Consider the following 22,922-nt stretch of genomic DNA (forward strand, 5'->3'; position numbering starts at 1 on the left):
ACTCGGTTGATATTTGCCATATTAAAAAACACTCGTGATGAATCCTCTATATATTATATTGTATATAGGATATCCCTAATATTGGATATTTACCATTCGGAAACACATGAGGGTATAAATCTCTATATCACATAATGTCATTCTTTAAATACTAAACGTTTAAGATGTAATTTCGCTCGATGAAGTAGCTTTAGAAACAGTATATATTATGCAGTGCCAAATGATTTGCAGACACTTTTGTCTTCATAGTCCCCCACACATCAGAAAATCTCTATCTAAACTTACTGGGAATGTAAGTCAATAGTTTCAATAGTTTCCTAGGCAAGCAGACGTGGAATTGATTTATGGAGATCAAAAGTAGTTCTTCCTTGGTGACCTCATTTGCATATTTATCAGATTGTGATACGTTTATCTGATTGGCTTATTGATATAATAATCTATGATAATTATATGATCAAGTGCTTTATCGAGATATATAAGGTATGTTGCAAGAACAACATAAGGCAAAGCCGAGTCCTTTGTTCTTGCAACTGTTCCTTTTATCCTGATAAAGTACTGTCACAAGTCCTCTATCTCTCTTAGAGCACAGCCAAGTACTCGAGTTCCCTGAAAAGATTATCTGTGTATACAGTGTACAGTTGGCGCAAACGGCACTTTCCACTCAAACCCACAGCCCAGAAGTCTGTGTCAATCCTGAGGTAGATTGAGCGTCACTGTTATATAAAGAGTATTGGTTGGACAACATTATTGGGATAGGATTGTACCACACACGACCCCAATGATGAGTGCCTCATGGATCAGGGCTTCTAGCTGTGCTCTAACAATACATCAATCTCATTCAAATCAAATATTTCACTCCCAACACAATACCTCTCTGCATTAAGACTTGAGTGAGTATGGTTTTACGCAATATTCCAGCAATGTCACAGCAGGGGGTTTTACACATTGTACCCATGTGGGGAATCGAACCCAGGTTTTCGGTGTGACAAGCAAACGCTTTAACCACTAGGCTACCCCATCGCCCCGCATGACGACTTGAGGACCCAGCAATCAGAGATCCAAATTTGACTTTTGTATATAAAAAACAACAATAACCAAGGAAACCTGCTGGCACACAAAAATAATGCCACGCTGTTACATTGTTGTGGATATGATACACGTCCTGGTGTTGGCGAGTGCCGCTACATCTACACCCAAAAGGCTTACTCTGGCGAGGATATTTGAGTTCTGTGATGTTCTTCTTTGGCAGAGATAGAAATTTCTGAATTAAGACAGTAAACAAATGAAGACAGATTGTTTTAGAAAGCTGACATCTGATTGGCCCAAGAACCCCCACGCTTCCTTCATTTTGATTGGGTGGTCTAAGTTCGCTTAATGGCCACCTCACCTAACCGTCTGTGTAGGTGGCTTCAGATGCTGACGCTGAGAGGTATTGTGTCGGAGTAAGATCTGGTCTAACAAGACTGATGATTTATTAACATTGTTGTATACAGTCAATATCCTTTAGATGGTGTGTTTGTTCCAAGAAGATACAGCAACAATGTAGAACATTGCTCATCTCACTATAGGATGTTATTACACACCATTCATTGATACAGACAAGTCTTCTGTGAAATGATTTTGTCAGTGGTCTCCCTGCTTGAAGAATTGGTATCATGACAAATGTGGATGCATAGAACCTAGATATAGATGACACAACAAAACAAATCTTATGACCCAAACTAATTCTGAAGTTAACTGACATATACATCTTGGTTCCAGCCAAGGATAACATATTGGAAAGGAAACAGATTTGTACAATATGTATAGAAAGACAAAATATATATTAAAAAAGGTATAAACTTCAACAAGTATAAACTGTACAGTAAGACAGATAGAAAGCTCTGGATGTGTGAAAATATAAAGACAGACATTAGGAGAATCTATATACAATTGTCATACACAGCGGCTTGGCTTGAGACATGCACACTTCCAATGACTCACGTCGGCTTGGCTTGAGACATGCACACTTCCAACGACTCACAGCCACTTGGCTTGAGACATGCTCACTTCAAAAGACTAAAAGAGGTTTGGTTTGGCACATGCACACTTCCAATGACTCACATCGGCTTGGCTTGAGACATGCACACTTCCAATGACTCACGTCGGCTTGGCTTGAGACATGCACACTTCCAATGACTCACATCGGCTTGGCTTGAGACATGCATGCTTCCAATGACTCACATCAGCTTGGCTTGAGACATGCACACTTCCAATGACTCACGTCGGCTTGGCTTGAGACATGCACACTTCCAATGACTCACATCGGCTTGGCTTGAGACATGCATGCTTCCAATGACTCACATCAGCTTGGCTTGAGACATGCACACTTCCAATGACTCACGTCGGCTTGGCTTGAGACATGCACACTTCCAATGACTCACATCGGCTTGGCTTGAGACATGCACGCTTCCAATGACTCACATCGGCTTGGCTTGAGACATGCACACTTCCAAAGACTCACATCGGCTTGGCTTGAGACACGCACACTTCCAACGACTCACATCGGCTTGGCTTGAGACATGCACGCTTTCAACGACTCACATCGGCTTGGCTTGAGACATTCACACTTCCAATGACTCACATCGGCTTGGCTTGAGACATGCACGCTTCCAACGACTCACATCGGCTTGGCTTGAGACATGCACAGTTCATACAGTTCCAGTGAAGCAATTGTTAGGCTTGAGACATGAATATCATACAATTGCACAGAGACACAGACTCACAGCAGCTCGACATACATTTCCCGTATCCTACAGTTGTTAGTCTTGAAATGTTTATATCCTACACTATCTGTCATGTCCTGGTACACATTGTAACACAACTGCCACATGAAGCAGGTGCCCCATGATTCAACTGTCATCTCATACAATTTCATATATTAGTAAACATATGTATATTTTCCAGAAAGGTTGAAGGAAATCACTGAACGAGCACTACGCCGTTAATGTGTCTGTGTGCACTATCTTCCAAGGTATAACCAACCTTAGTTCAAACACTGCAGTGCAAATGCACAGGTCCTTGATGCACTGATGTAGAGTGAGCGAGTCCATGGATGCTACAGGGGGCACGGGTGGCCCAGTCGTCTAAGGCGCTGCGATTCGCTGTGCAGAGTTGCGTCGCTGGACACGCCAGAAACCTATGATTGTGGGTTCGAATCCCAGTTCACCCCCATTATGTTTCTAGGTTTGTCAGCACTATACCCATGCTTGTGGGTTTCACCGAAGTGGTAAACGTCTGAGACCTGCATCACTTCGGGCTTTCCTCCCACATTAAGCTGACACGCTGCGATATAACTGGAATACTGTTAAAAGCGGCATTAAACCCAACTCACTCACTCACTCATTCATGGATGCTACAGTCAGAAAGCCCAACAGCTACATGGCAGCTTTAGTAATCAAGTCTGGATCCAACTGACTGGAGGTCGACCATGTGACCAACGCCCCACACCGTGGGTGGGAAAAGCGTTCTCTCAGGACCTGCTACAATATGAGCCAAGCTGAATCCTACCACACAAAGCAGAGCTCTAGGATTACTTTCAGTCCATCTGCCAGCTATGTATCTTCATGAATGACATCAATTATTTCTAAACCTAAACAAATTCTACCGGTAGTTATTTCTAGCATTTTAGAGTGCTGCTAAACATCTTGTCCACAAGCCACTGACCGACATCACAGCCATCTTCCAATACTGGTGTATTTGGGGAACGTGGGAAAGTTATAACTCTAACCTTCGTATGTTTGTTTATGGGTCAAAAGAAAGGAGCCTAAAGTCAACTACCCGAAATTAAATAAACATAAATAAAATTTACCAAATATTCATGACCATCTGTTGAGTATAAAATACAATAAACAGGTTTTTAAAATGATTACGGTCAAATGTGTGGCAAAGATTCTGGCTACTGCAACACAAACAAACACTCCTCCGACTGACGTGAACATTTGTTACTGAATAGACATTACATAACCTCCATCTGGAGCAGATTGACCGTTTTCAGATATACAAATATATTGTTACAGGTAATGGGCTCACACCACATTCATTAGCTTGTTACAAACTGTAAACCACAAAATATTATTTGTAGCATTTGTCTCTCATGTTCAGCGGCTGTCACTAGCACTTACATTGATATACTTTACTAATGAATAACATAGGACTGTAATATACACTACAAACAAAACAAATGTACCCAGGTCAATGTCTGATAGAGGACAGCCAAAAACATCAGGACCACCTCTTGCTCCATGTCCTTGTTGGCAAACAAGCTACAGCACAACTTCCCCTGTATCGGCTCCAGGCAAAGGACCTACGGTGCTGTCCATTCATCTCGTCCACAGACACACCGTGCATGCTATGTTTATAATGGATGCTTCTTTGGCTTTATTCCCCCATATAATAGAATGGACTGTTCCAAGGCTTGATTCCCCATGTGAACAGAATGGACTGTTCCAAGGGTTGATTTCCCCCAGGTGAACAGAATGGACTGTTCCATGGCTTGATTTCCCCACGTGAACAGAATGGACTGTTCCATGGCTTGATTTCCCCATGTGAACAGAACGGACTGTTCCACAGCTTGATTCCCCATGTGAACAGAATGGACTGTTCCACAGCTTGAGACCCACGTGAACAGAATGGTCTGTTGTATGGCCCTGAATATGAGGTCTGTGCAAGTCTCTTTATAACTAATGAAATGGTGAACTATTCTGATTTAGACTCCGATGGGAGTGAGTTGATCTAGTCTCGACTGTCTACAGAACTACAGTTTACAGCTGGTGTTGCCTACAACACAGACGCTGGGCTCACCCTGTCACAGGTAGAAACGACAGATATCCAGGGCAGCCATGTCTAGAGTTGGCTTCATGATACAAGGCAGAACAAGGGCAAGGCCAAACGTCTCACAATAATCTGTCAAAACGTCCATGTAAACAGCATACTTAAAGTACGTGACCAATCCATGTATTTACAGACACACCACTATGAATGATGTGATTAGCTAGGTCCACCAGGCGTTATTTGCGTATCTCACTCTTGCCCATGGTTGCCCGGAGACCGATGGTTCCATCATTCCAGCAGTTGGGTCGGTCGATTGAGGACTGCCATATAGCTATCTCTTCCCCTCGTGCGTCCATCCACTCCACAGTCTTGCCTGATGCTACCCCTGCAGACAGAAACATTGTTTTAGCTGGATTTGGAAAGGTTGTTTACCTAATGACTATCATTCATTGTGAAACTAATAAATATTCATCAAATAAAACCTTTTTCTGATCCTCAAAAATAAGATTTTAACAGTAAAAAGCCTTTTCAAGTCTATATTCTGAGTGAGTGAATGCATGATTATTGTTTAACGCCACATCAGCAATCTTACAGCTATTCGGTAATCTACCTTCCTGAGCGCATGTGTTGAGCCTACCTCAGGAACTATAAGATGCAACAAATTGGTCATACCTGTTCCTATGTTGAGTCTGACGCCGCCCAGGAAGTCGTTGCTGGTGATCTTGTCATAGTCCCAGACAGTCAGTTCCAGGCTGCGGTCCTTCATTTCCTCCAGACTGACGTCCTCGAACAGGAACACGTGGTTCCACGTGGGATTGCAGTTCCGCTTCACCACCGCAGACTTCTGCTTGTTACTCTTGTTCTTCTCGGGCAGAAGGTAGCTGAACAACACACAACATTCAGTGAAGCCCTCATACCAACACAAAATATCTCCCAAACATCAATAACTAGTGACAACCATATCTTTAATCACTTTCTCAACCCTGTCAAACCCCTTGTTGAAAAATATGAAGTATTCTGGATTTGCTTTGCCAATGACTGATGTTATCAAGAAAAAAACATTGACCTGATGTTATCTTGTATCAGTATTAGTTTCCTTTTTAGTGTGTGTGAAGTCCCCCGTTGTGATGTTGTGATGTCCCCACGCCGTGATAAAGTTGGAATATTGCTAAAAGCGGCATAAAACCACTCACTCACTCCTTTTATAGTGTCTTTTCTATATTTAAACATAACTGATCAGCTGCTCCCTAGCAATTTAATGCACGAAATATTATTCGATTATACGCCTACCTAATATTGAGAAAACCATTGTGCATTAAGACGTCACATACTTGTTTTTCTGGCCTGCACAACCAGATAACAGAAAATTATATTCCAATTGTACGTACGCTTTGCAGAAGGGGTCTGAGGAGCCATTAGACCGCACGGCTGTCAGATTCTTGGCCTCCTTCACGAGCACCTGTAGTTCTCCTCGAGGTGGCGCCTTGCCCTTCTTAGACTTGCCCTTCCGAGAACCGTCGTTATCAAGGTTCTCGGCTGTGACAAACTTTACTGACAGGACAAGGTCACCCTTGTAGGACACTGGCTGGGCACCAGGAGCTTCCAACTGCAAAAACAAGGGGCATAACTCTGTCAGTTATATTTACTCACATATATATGAGATACACTATTAGAATATCCCAACTCAATACGAGACATAAAGATTGCTCTCCTTGCACTATACTCAACTGAACCAGGTGATACGGGAACATGGCTACCCCACTGCTCCTCATAAATGAAAGTTGTATGGTGGACTAGCAGTATATGTACAGATTTTTGTTTTTGTTTGTTTTTTAACGCCTCACACCCAGCAATATTCCAGCTATATGATGGCAGTCCGTAAATAATTGAGTCTGGATCCAACAATCCAGTGATTGACATCATGAGCATCGATCCACGCAATTGGGATACCAGGACATGCATCAACCAAGTCAGCAAGCCTAACTATCCAATCCTGTTAGTCGCCTCTTATGACAAGCATAGTCGCCTTTTACAGCAAGCATGGGTTGTTGAAGATCTATCCTAACCCAGATCTTAACGGGTCTATTTGTACAGAATTTCTGCAAGTATTATGGATGGTAGTATTCATTCTTCTTTTGTAAACCAAGTTCTTTATTTTACAAACAAACAATGCCCTACGACATATTGCAATACCAGTTGGTAAAGCGTCGCCTAGTTTGTACAAGTAAGTTGATTTACCCTGTCCTGGAGGGGGTACCACTTGAGAGAGGCGTCGCCAAACTTGTAGCAGTCCATGGGAATCATCACTTCACCAAGGAAGTCGTTCCTGCCAAATCGGTCATTGTGCCACACTGTTACCCACAATGCCCTGTTCTCTACTTCGCTCTTTGAGATGACATACTGTAACATAGCAACACATACTGTAACATAGCAACACATACTGTAAATCATTAAGAACAGAATATGTCTAACTGATGATTGTAGCACACAGCAAAACTTTCTTAATTTGAACTCCATTAACATGATGTATAAGTTTCTGGACGATGTTTATTCATGGTCTTGAATCTTCATTAGCACTGGGACTTTTAGTTAGTAGTTATTACATTAATGAGATTATTTTTGGGGTCATTGCTTCAAGACCAACAGATTTTATTCAGGATATCCTTGGTCCACATGCACAAAGCTATCTTAGCACCACAATGATGGTCATTCCCATATTCATGAGACACATTCATGATAGTTACAGTGCTAAGATTGCTTTTTGCAAGTGGGCCCTGTATGTCTGCAAACATTATTTTGGGGAAGGGTAAATTATATTTCAAACACTTTTTCTGAACAAAGTAAAAAAAAAATCAATTCCTCAATCCCTTAGGACTCTTAGAAAACAAGTGGGTTTTATCAATTTGTATTAATTATATCAATATATTTTTATTTCTTACAACACGACAACTTAGAATGACAGTTTAGTCTCAATCTATGTATTTGGAGATATATTTCAGCAACTGATAGGCAAGGCAACCTACTCTCAACACTTCATCAAATGTGGGGCTGAGGGTGTGCTTCTTGATCTTTGTTTTCCTCTTCCCACTCCGCGTCTTGTCTGGCAGCAGGTAGGTCTTCACGTACCTACAACATGTCACCAGAGTTGTCTCCCCTTCATCACTGATAATCTACATCTGACCAGATAATGAAGTAGTTCCCAGATAGCATTCAGACATTGGCCCAACATTGGTAATGGTTGGCAGTGTCGCAGTCAGTTTTCATATGTTGGCCCAACGTTGTTACCATGTCAGGTAGCATTTCAGAATTTATTTTCAAGGGAAAATATAGGAGTAAGTGTTTAATTAATGTCTTATTACAAGGTTCAAACAGTACCCCAGAAAAAAAGAACTATTGTTTATTCAGAAATCCCAACACGAGTAATTATTTCCCAGAAATTGAAAACAATATGTTCACTAACTTATTGACCGATTGAAAAATATGCCGCTCTGATTGTGGGCAAAATATAGCATACTAGCATCCCAAAAAACCCGAGTCTAAAGTTGGCTCAACGTCTGACTGCTATCAGGGTTGTCTCCCCCAAAGACACATATACGTCTTTGTCTTCCCTTTCCATGTGATTAAGGGAAATACCCAATATTTCTCACCCAAATCATATATAAGTATTCAGATTTTGCAGTTGCCATTTGAGTTTGAGTAGTGTATAAATCAAGATATTACTGAGCGGTAACTCACGGATCTGAACGATTCCTTTTCGTGTCGACCGGTGCGATATCCTTGCACTGCTTGATGTGGATTTCCAAGGCACCAGTCTTGTAGTTGTAGTCCAGCCCGAACAGTATCTCCCCGGTAGCAGGGATCTTCCCGAAGTTGATCTCTCCAGCATCACTGTACACGCTGTACAGACTCTCTCGGCTGTCCTGTAGTACCCACAATACAACTGATGTACACACGCCAAAGATGTCTGACAATATCTGGCACCAGACCAGGGTCAGGCAGAGCTTAAATTATGACATTCTGTAGGTAGATACAAATTACTCATCTTCCAAAATACCAAAATTAAATTCTACTTTTTTATTGGTTTGAGAAATGTCCCAAAATTCCTTCAAAATATTGGTGATGGTGAAAATTATGTTGATAGGGATGAATATGTCCCTAAAAGCATTGCCAACCTTTGCTTCTGAATGTTTTCTTAACAATATATTGTTATATCTGAATGAATAATTAAGTGTCATTTTTCTCTGCAGTCAGCCAAATTCCAGCTATATTTACATGGCCTGTGTTGTAAATTGAAACTCATTCTGTCATATAGATTTTAGCTTTATGTATCTAACTTGTGGGTTACTTCCCCTTGTCCAGAGGGCACTGTACCATGAACCAGGACTGGTCACTATCTTCCCCAGACAACCAGGACCCATTACAACCTGGACCATCACATCTTTCCCAGACAACCAGGACCTATTACAACCTGGACTATCACATTGTCCCCAGACGACAAGGACCTATTACAACCAGGACCATCATATCTTCCCTAGACAACCAGGATCCATTACAACCTGGACCATCACATCTTCCCCAGACAACCAGGACCCATTACAACCAGGACTATAACATCTTCCCCAGACAACCAGGACCCATTACAACCCGGACCCATCACATCTTCCTCAGACAAATAGGATCCATCACAACCTGGACCATCACATCTTCCCCAGACAACTAGGACCCATTACAACCTGGACCATCACATCTTCCCCAGACAACCAGGACCCATTACAACCTAAACCATCTCATCTTCCCCAGACAACCAGGACCCATTACAACCTGGACTATCACATATTGCCCATACAACCAGGACCCATTACAACCTGGACTATCACATATTGCCCATACAACCAGGACCCATTACAACCTGGACCATCACATCTTCCCCAGACAACCAGGACCCATTACAACCTGGACTATCACATATTGCCCATACAAGCAGGACCCATTACAACCTGGACTATCACATATTGCCCATACAAGCAGGACCCATTACAACCTGGACTATCACATATTGCCCATACAAGCAGGACCCATTACAACCTGGACTAGCACATATTGCCCATACAACCAGGACCCATTACAACCTGGACTAGCACATCTTCCCCAGACAACCTTATATAAGTGTAAGAATGACCTATATCATGAGATGTTATACAAAATATCAGGAACAATTCCTTGAGCATGATATATTGTCAGGCTACGTGTCCGCCATCCGCCCTTGCCCTATTGGTGCTGATGGTTACAGTTTCAAACAAAGGAAGTGAAATAAATACAGATGCAGCATCTGAATATGACTGTTCATAACCCTCTACCACAATAAAGTAAAAAAGACAAAAACCAACAACCTAAAATATATATATATGTTATTTTACAAAAAAAAGTCATATTGTTTTTGTAAAAACTAATCACCAGTAAACAACAACAAAAACAAGGAAAAATGACCTGTATAAAGAATTATAAACAACTTGAGAAGCTAAATGCCTGATTTCTGTAACCACAGTCAAAACCACATTTGAGAAGTAAGACTGAAAATGAATTGACATATATATATATATATATATATCCATGAAGCTGTTGTTATAATATCATATTGATAAATAGTAAAACATGAGACATTGACAAGCAAAAAGAGAAACACACTGTTGTGTAATATATAGTGTACACAAAAAGTTAGGAAGCTGCTGATACTAGCGTGAAGTGAATGCTAGGTACATGTGCACTACAGTGCAAGGAGCTCATGGTTGTGGGCGTGGCATGTTAGCAGTAATAACACACATGGTACCATTAAACAGACAACACTTGAGTAGTCATTATAAAACACAATAAACAAATCTACTTTTGTTATCAAAATTATGGTTGTTATGAAAGAAAATTTGTTAGCATTGTTAGTTAACATTATTAATACATATTATCCTACATGTTGATATTATTAATACATATTATCCTACATATTAATATTTATAATACATATTATCCTACATATTAATATTAATAATACATTATTGCTTATTGCTAGATTCATATCTGACTGGATTGAACAGGTCAGTTTTTCATTGATTAAAATTTACTGACACTGTCATCCCTGGTATAGGTGGAACTTGTTTGAAGATGCATCACAAAGAATACAACTACTAAACACTGCAGTATTTACTCACTCACTCACTGCAGGTTAATACTGTTTGTCAAGTATCAACAAGCCGTATTGTAATGCCAGTATTAGTTTTTCAGTTTTTAGTCTCCGAACTCAAAGCAAATGCCATTTAGTTTTAAGTCTTATTAGTTTGTTAAAATATGTCAACATTGTGTGAAAATTCTGAGTGGATGTTAAATCGTAATTCCGATAACTAAAACATTCTGGTGTTTAGTCATAACAACAAACTTCAATCTCAACAAAACTTACAGCATACTGTCCCATCATCTGAAAGTCATATTTCCTGATACCAGTAATTGTTTCTCACTGCTGATAATAAAAACAATCACCAAAAACAGTAAACATAAAAGTGTTGTCCAGTTAATATTTCCACTAGCCACTGTTTCTGTATGTGATATGAATAAAAGTAAATAAATATTTAAAATAAGAAAATGAAACTTCTGCCAATGACCAAACACCTTGTACGTAGAATATTTCATTAAGAAGGCCTATCTGTGCTTAATTTGTTCATGCAAAAATTCTAATGACTATTACCGAAGACAGTGTGCTTGAACGCTGAAAATGATAGTTATGTATAAACAAATATACCCCGTAATCAGTGCTACAAATAAACTAGACCTTAACTGTTTTAATTAATCTATATTGCACTGTTCCAATTGTTTATTAGTAAGCATGTATGAATAATAAAAAAACAAACATGACTCACAAGTATCATTAGAATCAGAACACAGGCAACAGAGAACAGACTTTCTCATCCATAGAACTTATCAGTTTGTGAGACGGACTTACTGTAAGACTGGAATGAAGGTTGCCACGACTACCACGTAAACTGCCAATAGACTTGTGAGAGGCAACCAGGTCATCAATGTCATCTTCTTCTTCTCTGTCTTGCTGCTATGGGACCAGGGGAGACAACTCATTATCACACATCTCCAAGGGGAGACAACTCATTTTCACACATCTCCAAGAGGAGACAACTTACTTCCACACATCTCCAAAGGGAGACAACCCATTTCAAAGGACTTCACACACATACATTCTGCCATGCTCAAGGAATGTCCTCAGAAAACCACCTTATACTTGACCCCACATCAGGTGTGTGACCACCTGCATTAGTTTATTATATCCAAGAACAGTCCACAAGGCTATCACAGTGCTACACTTGCTGTCACAGCTGTAGAAAGCAGTGATGGAAAGATTGTAGCATTTAGATTTCTTTGTGGAATGGAAGGCTGATCATCTCGATGATGAGGTACGTATGTGTTCAAGTGTGGGAAATGCAAGACAACATTGACATCTGGCTGGTAACCAGTACACACAGGAAGCAAAGTGCTCATTGTGATGACATGGAGAAGTGACCATTGCTACACTGCAGTGCCATCGCGCACACACAGGCCACACAATACATAGACACACATACGGAAGGGATGGGCAACAGGAAAAGCTGCAGTGTGGTACATATTGCAAGTGATAGACTTTGACATCCTTACTACTGTCTGACCAAGGTGTACATATATTGAACAAAAAAAGTTATTATTATTAACTGAATTTTTTTATTATCTCCCCTGACGATTGCCTTGGTTTATATACTGAACAAAACAAGTTGGAATCATGAATATTTTTGGCGATTTTTTTTGGTGAAGACTGAACACAAGATTTTCTAGTTTCCACAAAAAATATCCCAAAAATATTCATGGTCCCTAACCTATTTTGTTCTGTATAAAAACCAAACCAAGGCACTCAAACATCACTTCACTGCTAAGGGAGATAATCTCCAAACCACTGACATTCAGTGACAATTGTTAAAGGTTTGAATATGAGATTCCTCTGCATAAGAATGTCAAAGTTTAACACCTTGTCCTAGTTTCAGTAAGTGTGGGTATAACTACATGATGTAATATTATCATATCAATGAATTTATACTTTCGCAACTCAAGTTTAAAACCTGTCGCTCGAAAATAGAAGATAATGTTATTGCTAGTCATATACTATTTAAACATTCATAGAATATTTAAAAGGATATGAATTAAGAGGTACTTGTTAAAAAAAGAAAGATTACTTTATCAAAATCAGCTCATTTAGCCTAGAGAGGTGTTCGTCAAAATGTGACAAATTAAAATTTAATTTTAAACAATTTAAATGAACTTAAATAACAAGTGTATTACATATACCACACAATTACTGAATGCAAGATATCTATCGATGGAGGCACTAGTGGAGAGCGACTATGACAACAATACCTCTTCCGCAGACGTTGACGTCAATACAAGAGACGGTATGGACAAATGGCTGTGATGTCGGGACTTGTGTTCAGGGGTGTTCTCCGCAGATGTCCCTGAAATATGTCCGCTGTCGCCTCCATGACTCTCAGTCTCCGAAGTCCGATCGGACATCCCCGGAGGAATCATACCCACATCTGAAAATATGGCACAAAAAAAACCCACATATATTTCAAATACCGTAAACAATGTGCATGGTGTCTCCTGGAGGTCACATGATCAGAGTACTATTAGTGGCTTCGTCGATATTGGATTAATTGTTACAGAATGTTAGACCTGCAATACGCCAAATGTTTACGATTACACAGGTGGGATCCACTTGAAAGCAGCTGAATTCAGTGTTGACAAACACAAGGGAAAACATGGATGACTAGGATTCTAAATCTTTTTCTTTTCCTTATCTCAGCAAAAGAATGTACTGAAAGATTATTCACATGGATATCTTTTACCCCAAACATAAATATGCAAAACACGTAACACCAGAAACTCACGATCCAATTCCATCTCCCACTCCGCCATATTTAATTGGTATTAAATCTTGCGCCAGCTCTTTTTTATCAATATCTAAACTTTGACAACAACCTGAACTGTCCCTGCTGCTTCCATCAAAGTTTGGATCCTTGAAAGTCCCACTAAATATGTCATGTTTCCATACACAAACAGTTCATTACGACAAACAAACACCACCACCCTTTATGGAACACCAGTTCCCCATGTACATGTAATTAGCATGCAATAATACATCTGTTAATTCATGCAATTAGTAAGTTATGTGATAATGGCACTTGGTTGGAATGGTAATATATGGTGGACCAATCCTAGACATACTCTAACGTTGAATACCAGGACAAGCTAGGCTCAACAAACTCCAGTGCCGTAGTCAACCTATTTAGTGTCCTTTCTTTCAGCCTCCAGGGAATACCAGGACAAGCTAGGCTCAACAAACTCCAGTGCCGTAGTCAACCTATTTAGTGTCCCCTCTTGCAGCCTCCAGGGAATACCAGGACAAGCCAGGCTCAACAAACTCCAGTGCCGTAGTCAACCTATTTAGTGTCCCCTCTTGCAGCCTCCAGGGAATACCAGGACAAGCCAGGCTCAACAAACTCCAGTACCGTAGTCAACCTATTTAGTGTCCCCTCTTGCAGCCTCCAGGGAATACCAGGACAAGCCAGGCTCAACAAACTCCAGTACCGTAGTCAACCTATTTAGTGTCCCCTCTTGCAGCCTCCAGGGAATACCAGGACAAGCTAGGCTCAACAAACTCCAGTACCGTAGTCAACCTATTTAGTGTCCCCTCTTGCAGCCTCCAGGGAATACCAGGACAAGCCAGGCTCAACAAACTCCAGTACCGTAGTCAACCTATTTAGTGTCCCCTCTTGCAGCCTCCAGGGAATACCAGGACAAGCCAGGCTCAACAAACTCCAGTACCACAGTCATCCTAGTTAGTGTCCCCTCTTTCAGCCTCCAGGGAATACCAGGACAAGCCAGGCTCAACAAACTCCAGTACCACAGTCATCCTAGTTAGTGTCCCCTCTTTCAGCCTCCAGGGAATACCAGGACAAGCCAGGCTCAACAAACTCCAGTACCACAGTCATCCTAGTTAGTGTCCCCTCTTTCAGCCTCCAGGGAATACTAGGACAAGCCAGGCTCAATAAACTACAGCGCCGTAGTCAACCTATTTAGTGTCCCCTCTTTCAGCCTCCAGGGAATACCAGGACAAGCCAGGCTCAACAAACTCCAGTACCACAGTCATCCTAGTTAGTGTCCCCTCTTTCAGCCTCCAGGGAATACTAGGACAAGCCAGGCTCAATAAACTACAGTACCGTAGTCAACCTATTTAGTGTCCCCTCTTTCAGCCTCCAGGGAATACCAGGACAAGCCAGGCTCAACAAACTACAGTGCCGTAGTCAACCTATTTAGTGCATTTCTTTCAGCCTCCAGGGAATACCAGGACAAGCCAGGCTCAACAAACTCCAGTACCATAGTCAACCTATTTAGTGTCCTCTCTTGCAGCCTCAAGGTGCTTGTCATAAGAGGCGGCTAAAAATGCATTTCATATAAATAAATGTTTTAAAATACTATGATAAAGACCTGTTTAAAACATCGAACTAACAGGATCAGGTGGTCAGGCTCGCTGACTTGGATGAAGCATGTCATTGTATCCCAATTGTGCAGATTGATGCTCATGATATCAATCACTGGACTGTCTGGTCCAGACTTGGTTATTTACAGACCGCCGTCACATAGCTGGAATATTACTGAGTGTAGCGTTAAACAACAAACAAAAAAACATACCATCTACTATGGACCTTCACCTTATATATGTGCTTCATGATGACCAGAATGTCTGTCAATGGGCTTACTTTGTTTATTTATTTGATGGTTGTTTCACGCCGCACTCAGCAACATTCCAGCTATATGACAGCTGTCTGTAAATAATGGAGTCAGGACCAGACAATCCAGTGATTGACATCTCAACACAGGGATATGATGACATGCATCAACCAAATCTCCCTTCAATCGCCTCTTCTGATAAGCATGGGTTGGTGAAGACCATTCTAACCCAGGCCTTCTCAGGGTCGATGTGCTTGCTACTCTCATGGAATCAAGCATGATAACGTGACTGTAACTACAGCATGTGAAAAGGATGACATGAAACTGTTCCCAACATAAAACTATCTGTCAAGCAACGGCACCCAGTAACCTAACTATCAACTGTATTGAAGCATTTACACCCTGGTAGCCACGAAGATTGATTGTAGGGGTCACCTTTTATCATGGTGAAGGAAACTGGCAAATGCATCTGAAGAGGATGATCTAGTAGTGTGCCCTTTGCCAACCTCTGCCATGTGATCAGTTCTTGAACAGAGTGCGGGTGATTGATAATGATCTCTCAATCCAGGAAGGTGTAAACGAGAGAGTCCATCTCGGCAGGCCAGGCTCACAATGATGACTATAACCATTGATCAGAAACACCCTTATCAAGATGCTATTTGGGATACTAGGGAACAAATTTTGTATGGTATTCAAGGTTTTAAGAAGTGATGTCTCTGTTTCGAAAGAACTCTGTACAATGAAACTAATTATTAATAAATACTTTAATACACGTACTTTATTGAGAGTCTTGTACTGAGGATGACAGTAAAATGTTTGTGACCTACAGAACCACACATATTTATTCTGTTTCGACTTGTTATTTTCCTGTTCCAAATGCGCCCCTCACTTGGCCCACGACTAATGGAATAAGAGGTTAAATCTGGCCAGATATCCCACAGGACTTCATCTGTCAGACTGTAGCATAGAGTAAATAGCATGATACAATCCATTATGAAAAATAAATACCCTGGTTATTGCCGTAAGCTAATGTATGCATCTAAGCAGCATCTGATGTTCATCTGCAGTGGCTCAGAAGACTGCCGTAATCACCTAATGGTTTGGGATCAGGTTTGTACCGAGGGAGCGTACGCTAGGAGATGGGAAAACAGTCGTATAGTCTCCAGACAGACAAGCGGGGCTGTACTGCCACAGAAATATTGGCTGCATAGTTCCATCGGGTCAGTGGTACATGTTTACATTTTGATCAACCTCACAAATATTTAAGGTCTGGAAATGTTTTGCACACAGTCAAAGAGCTTCTTTAACCTGATACACATGCTTAAAAAGAAAAAAAAATAGATGAAAATATGTTCTGTGTTAACAAAATAAACAGGAAATATCAAGGAAAATATTTCATCATAATGTCTGCAAATACCTATCCAGCAACTACCTCTCTCTTCACCATTTCTTAATATGTTGGCTTCAAACTGAATTTAATCCTCTTGGTAAACAGTCCATTGCGATATTGATTTTCAAAGATTAAAAAATGAAGTTCTAAGAATCCTTACTTTTTGTCTAAAAAAATTGTAATGAAAATGAATGACTGAATGACAGCACATAAATCTGAAATGAGATTTGAAAAAATGATGGTTTTAAATTGCCAATCTTCCCATCTGTCCTTAATATCTTTATGTCTGAGACACGTTTATTCCAAGGTAATCTCTACTTGGGCATGAAGCTCCACAACTACTGATTACTGTGATGTTCTTTCACAGTTTTAAAAACACTGCTTCACAAGAACTACAAATAGTTCACCAACACAACACTACAACAACACTACAACACACAACACTACAACACTACCCTCCCTGAAGATATACACTTTTCCTCACAACTGTACTATTTTATCATCCAAAACTAGCTTCTTCAGGAGATATCCCTGGGTAAGATCAAGCCACATCTCCAAGGAGATATGCTGCAATAATTGAAGTTTCCTTGTGCTCATTGAAATTCCTGCATGCTGATTAGCTGAATTGGTCACGTGTTATTGCATTCATTTCCCAATGAATGTAAAAAATTAAGACACGCCCACTTAAGTGGACGACTTTTATTACAATGGAATGTTGGGGAATCCCAATAATACAGTCGAGGGAATTCCCTTTCTGCTCACGTGTATCGTCATGCATAGGACATTTAGCGAAATCCATGCATATTCATTGTCCAAACAACCCTTTGAGACCCAAGCCTGAGAAGGAATGAAACAGCAAACGTGCAGGCTCTCTCGCCGTTTTTCCCCTGCTCTCCTCAGTCCCACAACTTTCATGTCTTCGGGTTTCATTTCTAACTAGCATGTTTACAACTGTGTCTTCCCGTTCTCAGGGAACTAATACTTGAATCAGGCAGTAACTGACCATGTCATTAGAAACAGCCGCCTTCTCCCGGACAGATTTGTTCGGGCCAGTGACAGTCTGTTACACTGCTTCTCGCCTCTTGTCTTGATTGACAGGTCCTATGAACATTGTTTTGATCTTACACTCCATTCACTGGCTACTGACATTGTAGGCCACAGTATGTGTTCCTACCCCGTATGTATTCCTAAACCAATGTGCAAACTTTTGTAAGAATTCGGTTTTTCGATGCATACCTCAATGAACTGAAAGAAATACAAAGTCAATCCTTAAATGAAATGCTTTGCAGACCATTGTGATGTCATGACATCACAATCAAATGACATCACCAATCTCTCTGCCACTGACATCACAATCAAATGACATCACTCATCTCTCTCTGCCACTGACATCACAATCGACTGACATCACTAATCTCTCTGCCACTGAAGCTGGTTAGCTGTACTTCTTTCACTCAAGACAAGGTTGATAAACAGAATCTCACTCTCATATCTTTTGAAATCAAATATATCAACACTCGTCTTGTGTTGATGTAGCCTATTTGATATCAAAATGAGAGTGAGATTGTGTATACAAATACTGTTTAGGTTAAAGAACAAACATTTTTCATAATTAGGCAAGATAAATGTAATCGTTTGTTTTTAAAGATTTTCTTGGCCACCATGACAATATGCATGAATATGATACAATGGTGTCATGAGTGATTTTGAATTACTCAAAACAGTGTTTGAAACAAAACTTATAAACAATAATGTTCAAAATGCATGTATTTTCAATCAGTAAATTCTATCTATTCTGGAGGAACATATTGCTTATTTAACCTGAGTAAAAAACACTTGATGCCATAACTACTTTCAGTCTGCTTCCATGACACTACATACTTCAGAGGAAGATCATGAAGTGAGTGAGTGAGTGAGTATGGTTTTACGACGTTTTTAGCAATATTCCAGCAATATCACGGCGGGGGACACACATTGTACCCATGTCGGGAATCGAACCAAGATCTTCGGCGTGATGAGCAAACGCTTTAACCACTAGGCTACCCGACCGCCCAAGATCATGAAGATTACCAAGAAAATACAGAAGAAAATAGAACATGTGTAGTTTGTTGTCAGACATGTATATCTCATCTCGTGGACTGTGGAAGTTAACACTATCACTTGCTGTGTGAACATATCAAGACTGCCAGGTCAAACTTGTTATCTGATACGAACTTCCGAACACAGTATTCTCTATTTACCCATATTCAGGATCAGAGCCAATATGCAATTCTGCCAGTTACACTGTCTCCAGCAACATGTCATGTGGGTGAAGTTCAGTTAAAATTGGTTTCATGTACATGCCAAACAGTCAAGATAATAATGGTCTTCCTATAAGAGGATGCCAAATCTACAAGATCAGGCAATTTCACACAAACACTTGATTCTGGCAAAAACAACAGATATTGCTCTAAATAACCGTCAGTGATGTGATCAGAGTTATGAATCTCATAAATGGTTTATGAAAAAAGCGTTATTGAATGTCTAAACCAATATTTCTCATGCCATCCATTAGCTGTGATATATATCCCGTCAATGATTTGTGGATGGAATAAGATACAGAGAATCTGACACGAGTGGCAACGTGAATTTATACACCATAAAACCGGAGAAATGATGAACGGTGTCTACACACTGTCCATCCACAAATCTTGCCTCTGTAGTAATCGGGTCAAGCTGATCCCAGAAACCATTAAAAGTTGCCTCTACTTTGAAAATAACTTTTCAGGAACCCATAAAATTCCTTTTATGGTAATGTTGAAACATGATAAAGATGAAGGCGCAGAACGCTACAGACAAACAGGATTCTAAGAGGCCTGACTGTTCATGCTACTGAGAATCTGATCAAGCCCCTGGTAATTCCTCTCAGCCGGAATAATAAAACCAACATCTCGTTGCGGAGCCAGGGTAGGAAATGAGAGTGATATGGCATGGCATCCACTCTGGCTCATGTCTGTTATTAGAGTGTGGAGAAGTAGTCATACAACAAAATGGAATGGCAGAAAATTGCTGCTTAAACCACAATTTGCCCTGCACAACGGGTAATTGTGGTGTTTTTCAGAAATGTACTTTTTCAAGTACAGTATCCATGATTGTTTGACACAGTCACCTATGGATATACATGTACAGTCGTGCCCCGCTTATACGGACTTCAGATATCCGGAAACCTCGGTTCCCGGACGATTTTCATTCAAAACGAAATAATTACTATATAAATTTACCCGTATATACGGAAATTCAGTTTCATACACAAAACACTGAAATGCACACAAAATTGTCTCACTTTTCCGGACAATACACTTCCGCTGGTGGTAATCCTTTGATTCGTGAGAAGTCAATTAACCGAGTGACACTGAGTTATGTTTGAGACAAGCTTGTTTATTGTACATGTAATCCCGTTCGATAAATATGGCATCTGTGGAGGTCAGAGGTCAGAGTTGTGGAAGTATGGCCTGTCAACCAGCGAAACGTAAGCGACACGCAGTTACAGCACGCGGAAAAAGGGAAATTTGTCTGTTTAAGGAAAAACACCAATTATTGTTTAAAATTCAAACCTCAAAATGTGGTAAAGTTCAAACTTCCATGACAGACTTTTTGAAATGCGTATGAATAAAGATTGAGTGGATGTATCTGTTTGTTCTGTCATCTGTCATGAGTTGCATAATTGAAGGGAAGTAACTCTTCCAGTAAGAAGCTAGTTTCAGTTATACGGAAATTCGTTTATACGGACGAATTGTGAAATGACGCAAGTGTCTGTATAAACGAGGCACGACTGTATGTCATTTTACTCCATGTGATACTCAATATCAGTGTGTGTGATACACACCATATCAACCTATGTGATACACACCATATCAGCCTATGTGATACACACTATACCAGTTCGGAACTGTATGCTCAAGATGACATAATAACATCAACTTTACTTAACACAGGTTCACTGACCAGTACAAGGAGGAACTAGCCACAGTGCTGACAAACCTAGAGTGAGTGAGTTGGGTTTTAATGCCACTTGAACAGTATTCCAGTTATATCACGGCATGTCAGCTTAATGTGGGAGGAAAGCCCGAAGTGAAACAGGTCTTAAATGTTAACCACTTTGGTGACACCCACAAGCACAATTTAAGTCATGGTGCTGACAAAACTAGAAACATAATGATGGTGAATCTGAGATCGCAGGTTACTGACACTTCAAAGGGAGACAATTCTGCCTGACAACTGGACCAATCAATGCTCAGAAGCTTATTTTAGTTGCTGCATGGTACTGTGACTCCTACACAGGATCCTGGAGGGACCTTCTGTATCACTGCAGCCCCATACCATTGGATGCCTACAGCCACCTGTGAGGGTATGGCATGTTCACATGCTAGGATAGGACACGTTTAGCTGGCCTTGAATTGAACGATTAGATGTTTGCACTGACAATACTGTATCACAATGACTTTCTGTTATGTCCAATTTTCCAATATGCAGTTAAGTTTTATGTAAACTTGAATCTATCCTAAAATATATACCACTCAAAAGAGTTTCAAATCAATGGTAGCATTTGCCATTGGGATGTAACAGCAATACATAAATCAGCCTATCAGATACAAACTTATTCAGTGGAACTAATTTGGTGGAGGCAAATCATTTGTTCCCATCTGAATCCATGAAATAATTAATACAAGTAAGGAAACTACAAAAAGAATATTGCTGGCGATTATGGATTTTCTGTAATGTCTTCAAGGATTTTCGCTTAATTTTCTCAGTCGTCTGGCCTGACCAACGTCAAGGTCACTACTGCTTCTCGTGGCTCGATTTGATTGAATCTGTACGACTTACATTGGTCAGTGTGCTAGGCAGCGTGGATTTAAGTTTATAATGGCTGATGAGATCCAACCCAGCAGATGATATTGTCATCACCCTGGTCATCATCAATATGACTAAGTCAACCATGGAGGCAAACGAACCTTGTAGTGATTATCTCAGTGATGTATCTACCACTTGTGACCAGTAACTAGAGATTGATGGCATCACCCAGATTCCTTGTTTGAAGATGTCTAACATCTATCAATGAAATCAGAAAGCCCCTATAGTTTACCTTCAGAGTTGTATTAGATGTGATCAGAGTATTGTCTAACCAACTAAAAGCACTAGTTATTACAATGTAAATGGATTTCTATTTTACGATACTTTTAGGAATATTCCAGCAATATCACAATGGGGGACACCAGAAATGGGGGATACGAGAAGTGGGCTTCACACATTGTACCCATATTGGGAATCAAACCCGAGTCTTCGGACGCCCATCTTAACGTTGATTTCAGTGCAATAAAAAAATTAAACCGCTTCCTCTCCATTGGTCCTGTTAAGAATTAAATGCAAGTAGGTGAGGTGAAATTTGGTTTAACGTCGCGTCCAAGATTATTGCACTTATATAGCGACGTGCATGTACGTGTATGTGTTTGTGTGGTTGCTTGTACTAGTCCGGACTGATGCCGATTTATAGTGCTAGCTCACTGAGATACCATACTGTAGTTTAACATGAATACCCCACTCAGACACAGTATACTGACTACGAGCCAACCAGTCCTTGTTTTAGCCCCTTAATGCCGAGCGCCAGACAGGGTAACAACAAGTACCATCTTTTAACGTCTTTTGGTATGACGCGGCCGGGGATCGAACCCCGGACCTTCCACTCTCCGGGCGGACGCTCTACCACTAGACCACGGAGGTGGTCTGAAATGCAAGTAAACTAGACCAGTGAGTGAGTATGGTTTTACGCCGCTTTTAGCAATATTCCAGCAATATCATGGCGGGGGACACCAGAAACGGGCTTCAGACGTTGTACCCATGTCGGGAATCAAACCCGGGTCTTCGGCGCTAGGAG

The 22,922-nt window shown here is 40.6% G+C and overlaps 1 protein-coding gene across 11 annotated transcripts in view; it reads right to left on the reverse strand.

Moving 5' to 3' along the window:
* Window positions 1–312: 312 nt before the first annotated feature.
* Window positions 313–22,922, reverse strand: part of LOC139473859 (uncharacterized) — a 122,732-nt gene continuing 100,122 nt past the window's right edge. For 8 of the 11 annotated variants that reach the window (XM_071256631.1, XM_071256633.1, XM_071256632.1 and 5 more), the window contains 9 exons: window positions 13,249–13,424; window positions 11,798–11,902; window positions 11,543–11,563; window positions 8,548–8,732; window positions 7,836–7,938; window positions 7,051–7,212; window positions 6,201–6,418; window positions 5,485–5,693; window positions 313–5,197 (listed from right to left, as the gene is read on the reverse strand). In XM_071256631.1, coding sequence (XP_071112732.1) covers window positions 5,049–5,197; window positions 5,485–5,693; window positions 6,201–6,418; window positions 7,051–7,212; window positions 7,836–7,938; window positions 8,548–8,732; window positions 11,543–11,563; window positions 11,798–11,902; window positions 13,249–13,424 — 1,328 coding nt within the window. In that variant the 3' untranslated portion in view covers window positions 313–5,048. The remainder of the gene's footprint in view (window positions 5,198–5,484; window positions 5,694–6,200; window positions 6,419–7,050; window positions 7,213–7,835; window positions 7,939–8,547; window positions 8,733–11,542; window positions 11,564–11,797; window positions 11,903–13,248; window positions 13,425–22,922) is intronic. The other 3 variants (XM_071256635.1, XM_071256636.1, XM_071256638.1) reach the window with 3 other exon arrangements.

The sequence above is a fragment of the Haliotis cracherodii genome, unplaced genomic scaffold (genome assembly GCF_022045235.1).
Source record: "Haliotis cracherodii isolate W230 unplaced genomic scaffold, xgHalCrac1.p SCAF_3, whole genome shotgun sequence".
In the NCBI taxonomy this organism is placed as follows: Eukaryota; Metazoa; Mollusca; class Gastropoda; order Lepetellida; family Haliotidae; genus Haliotis; species Haliotis cracherodii.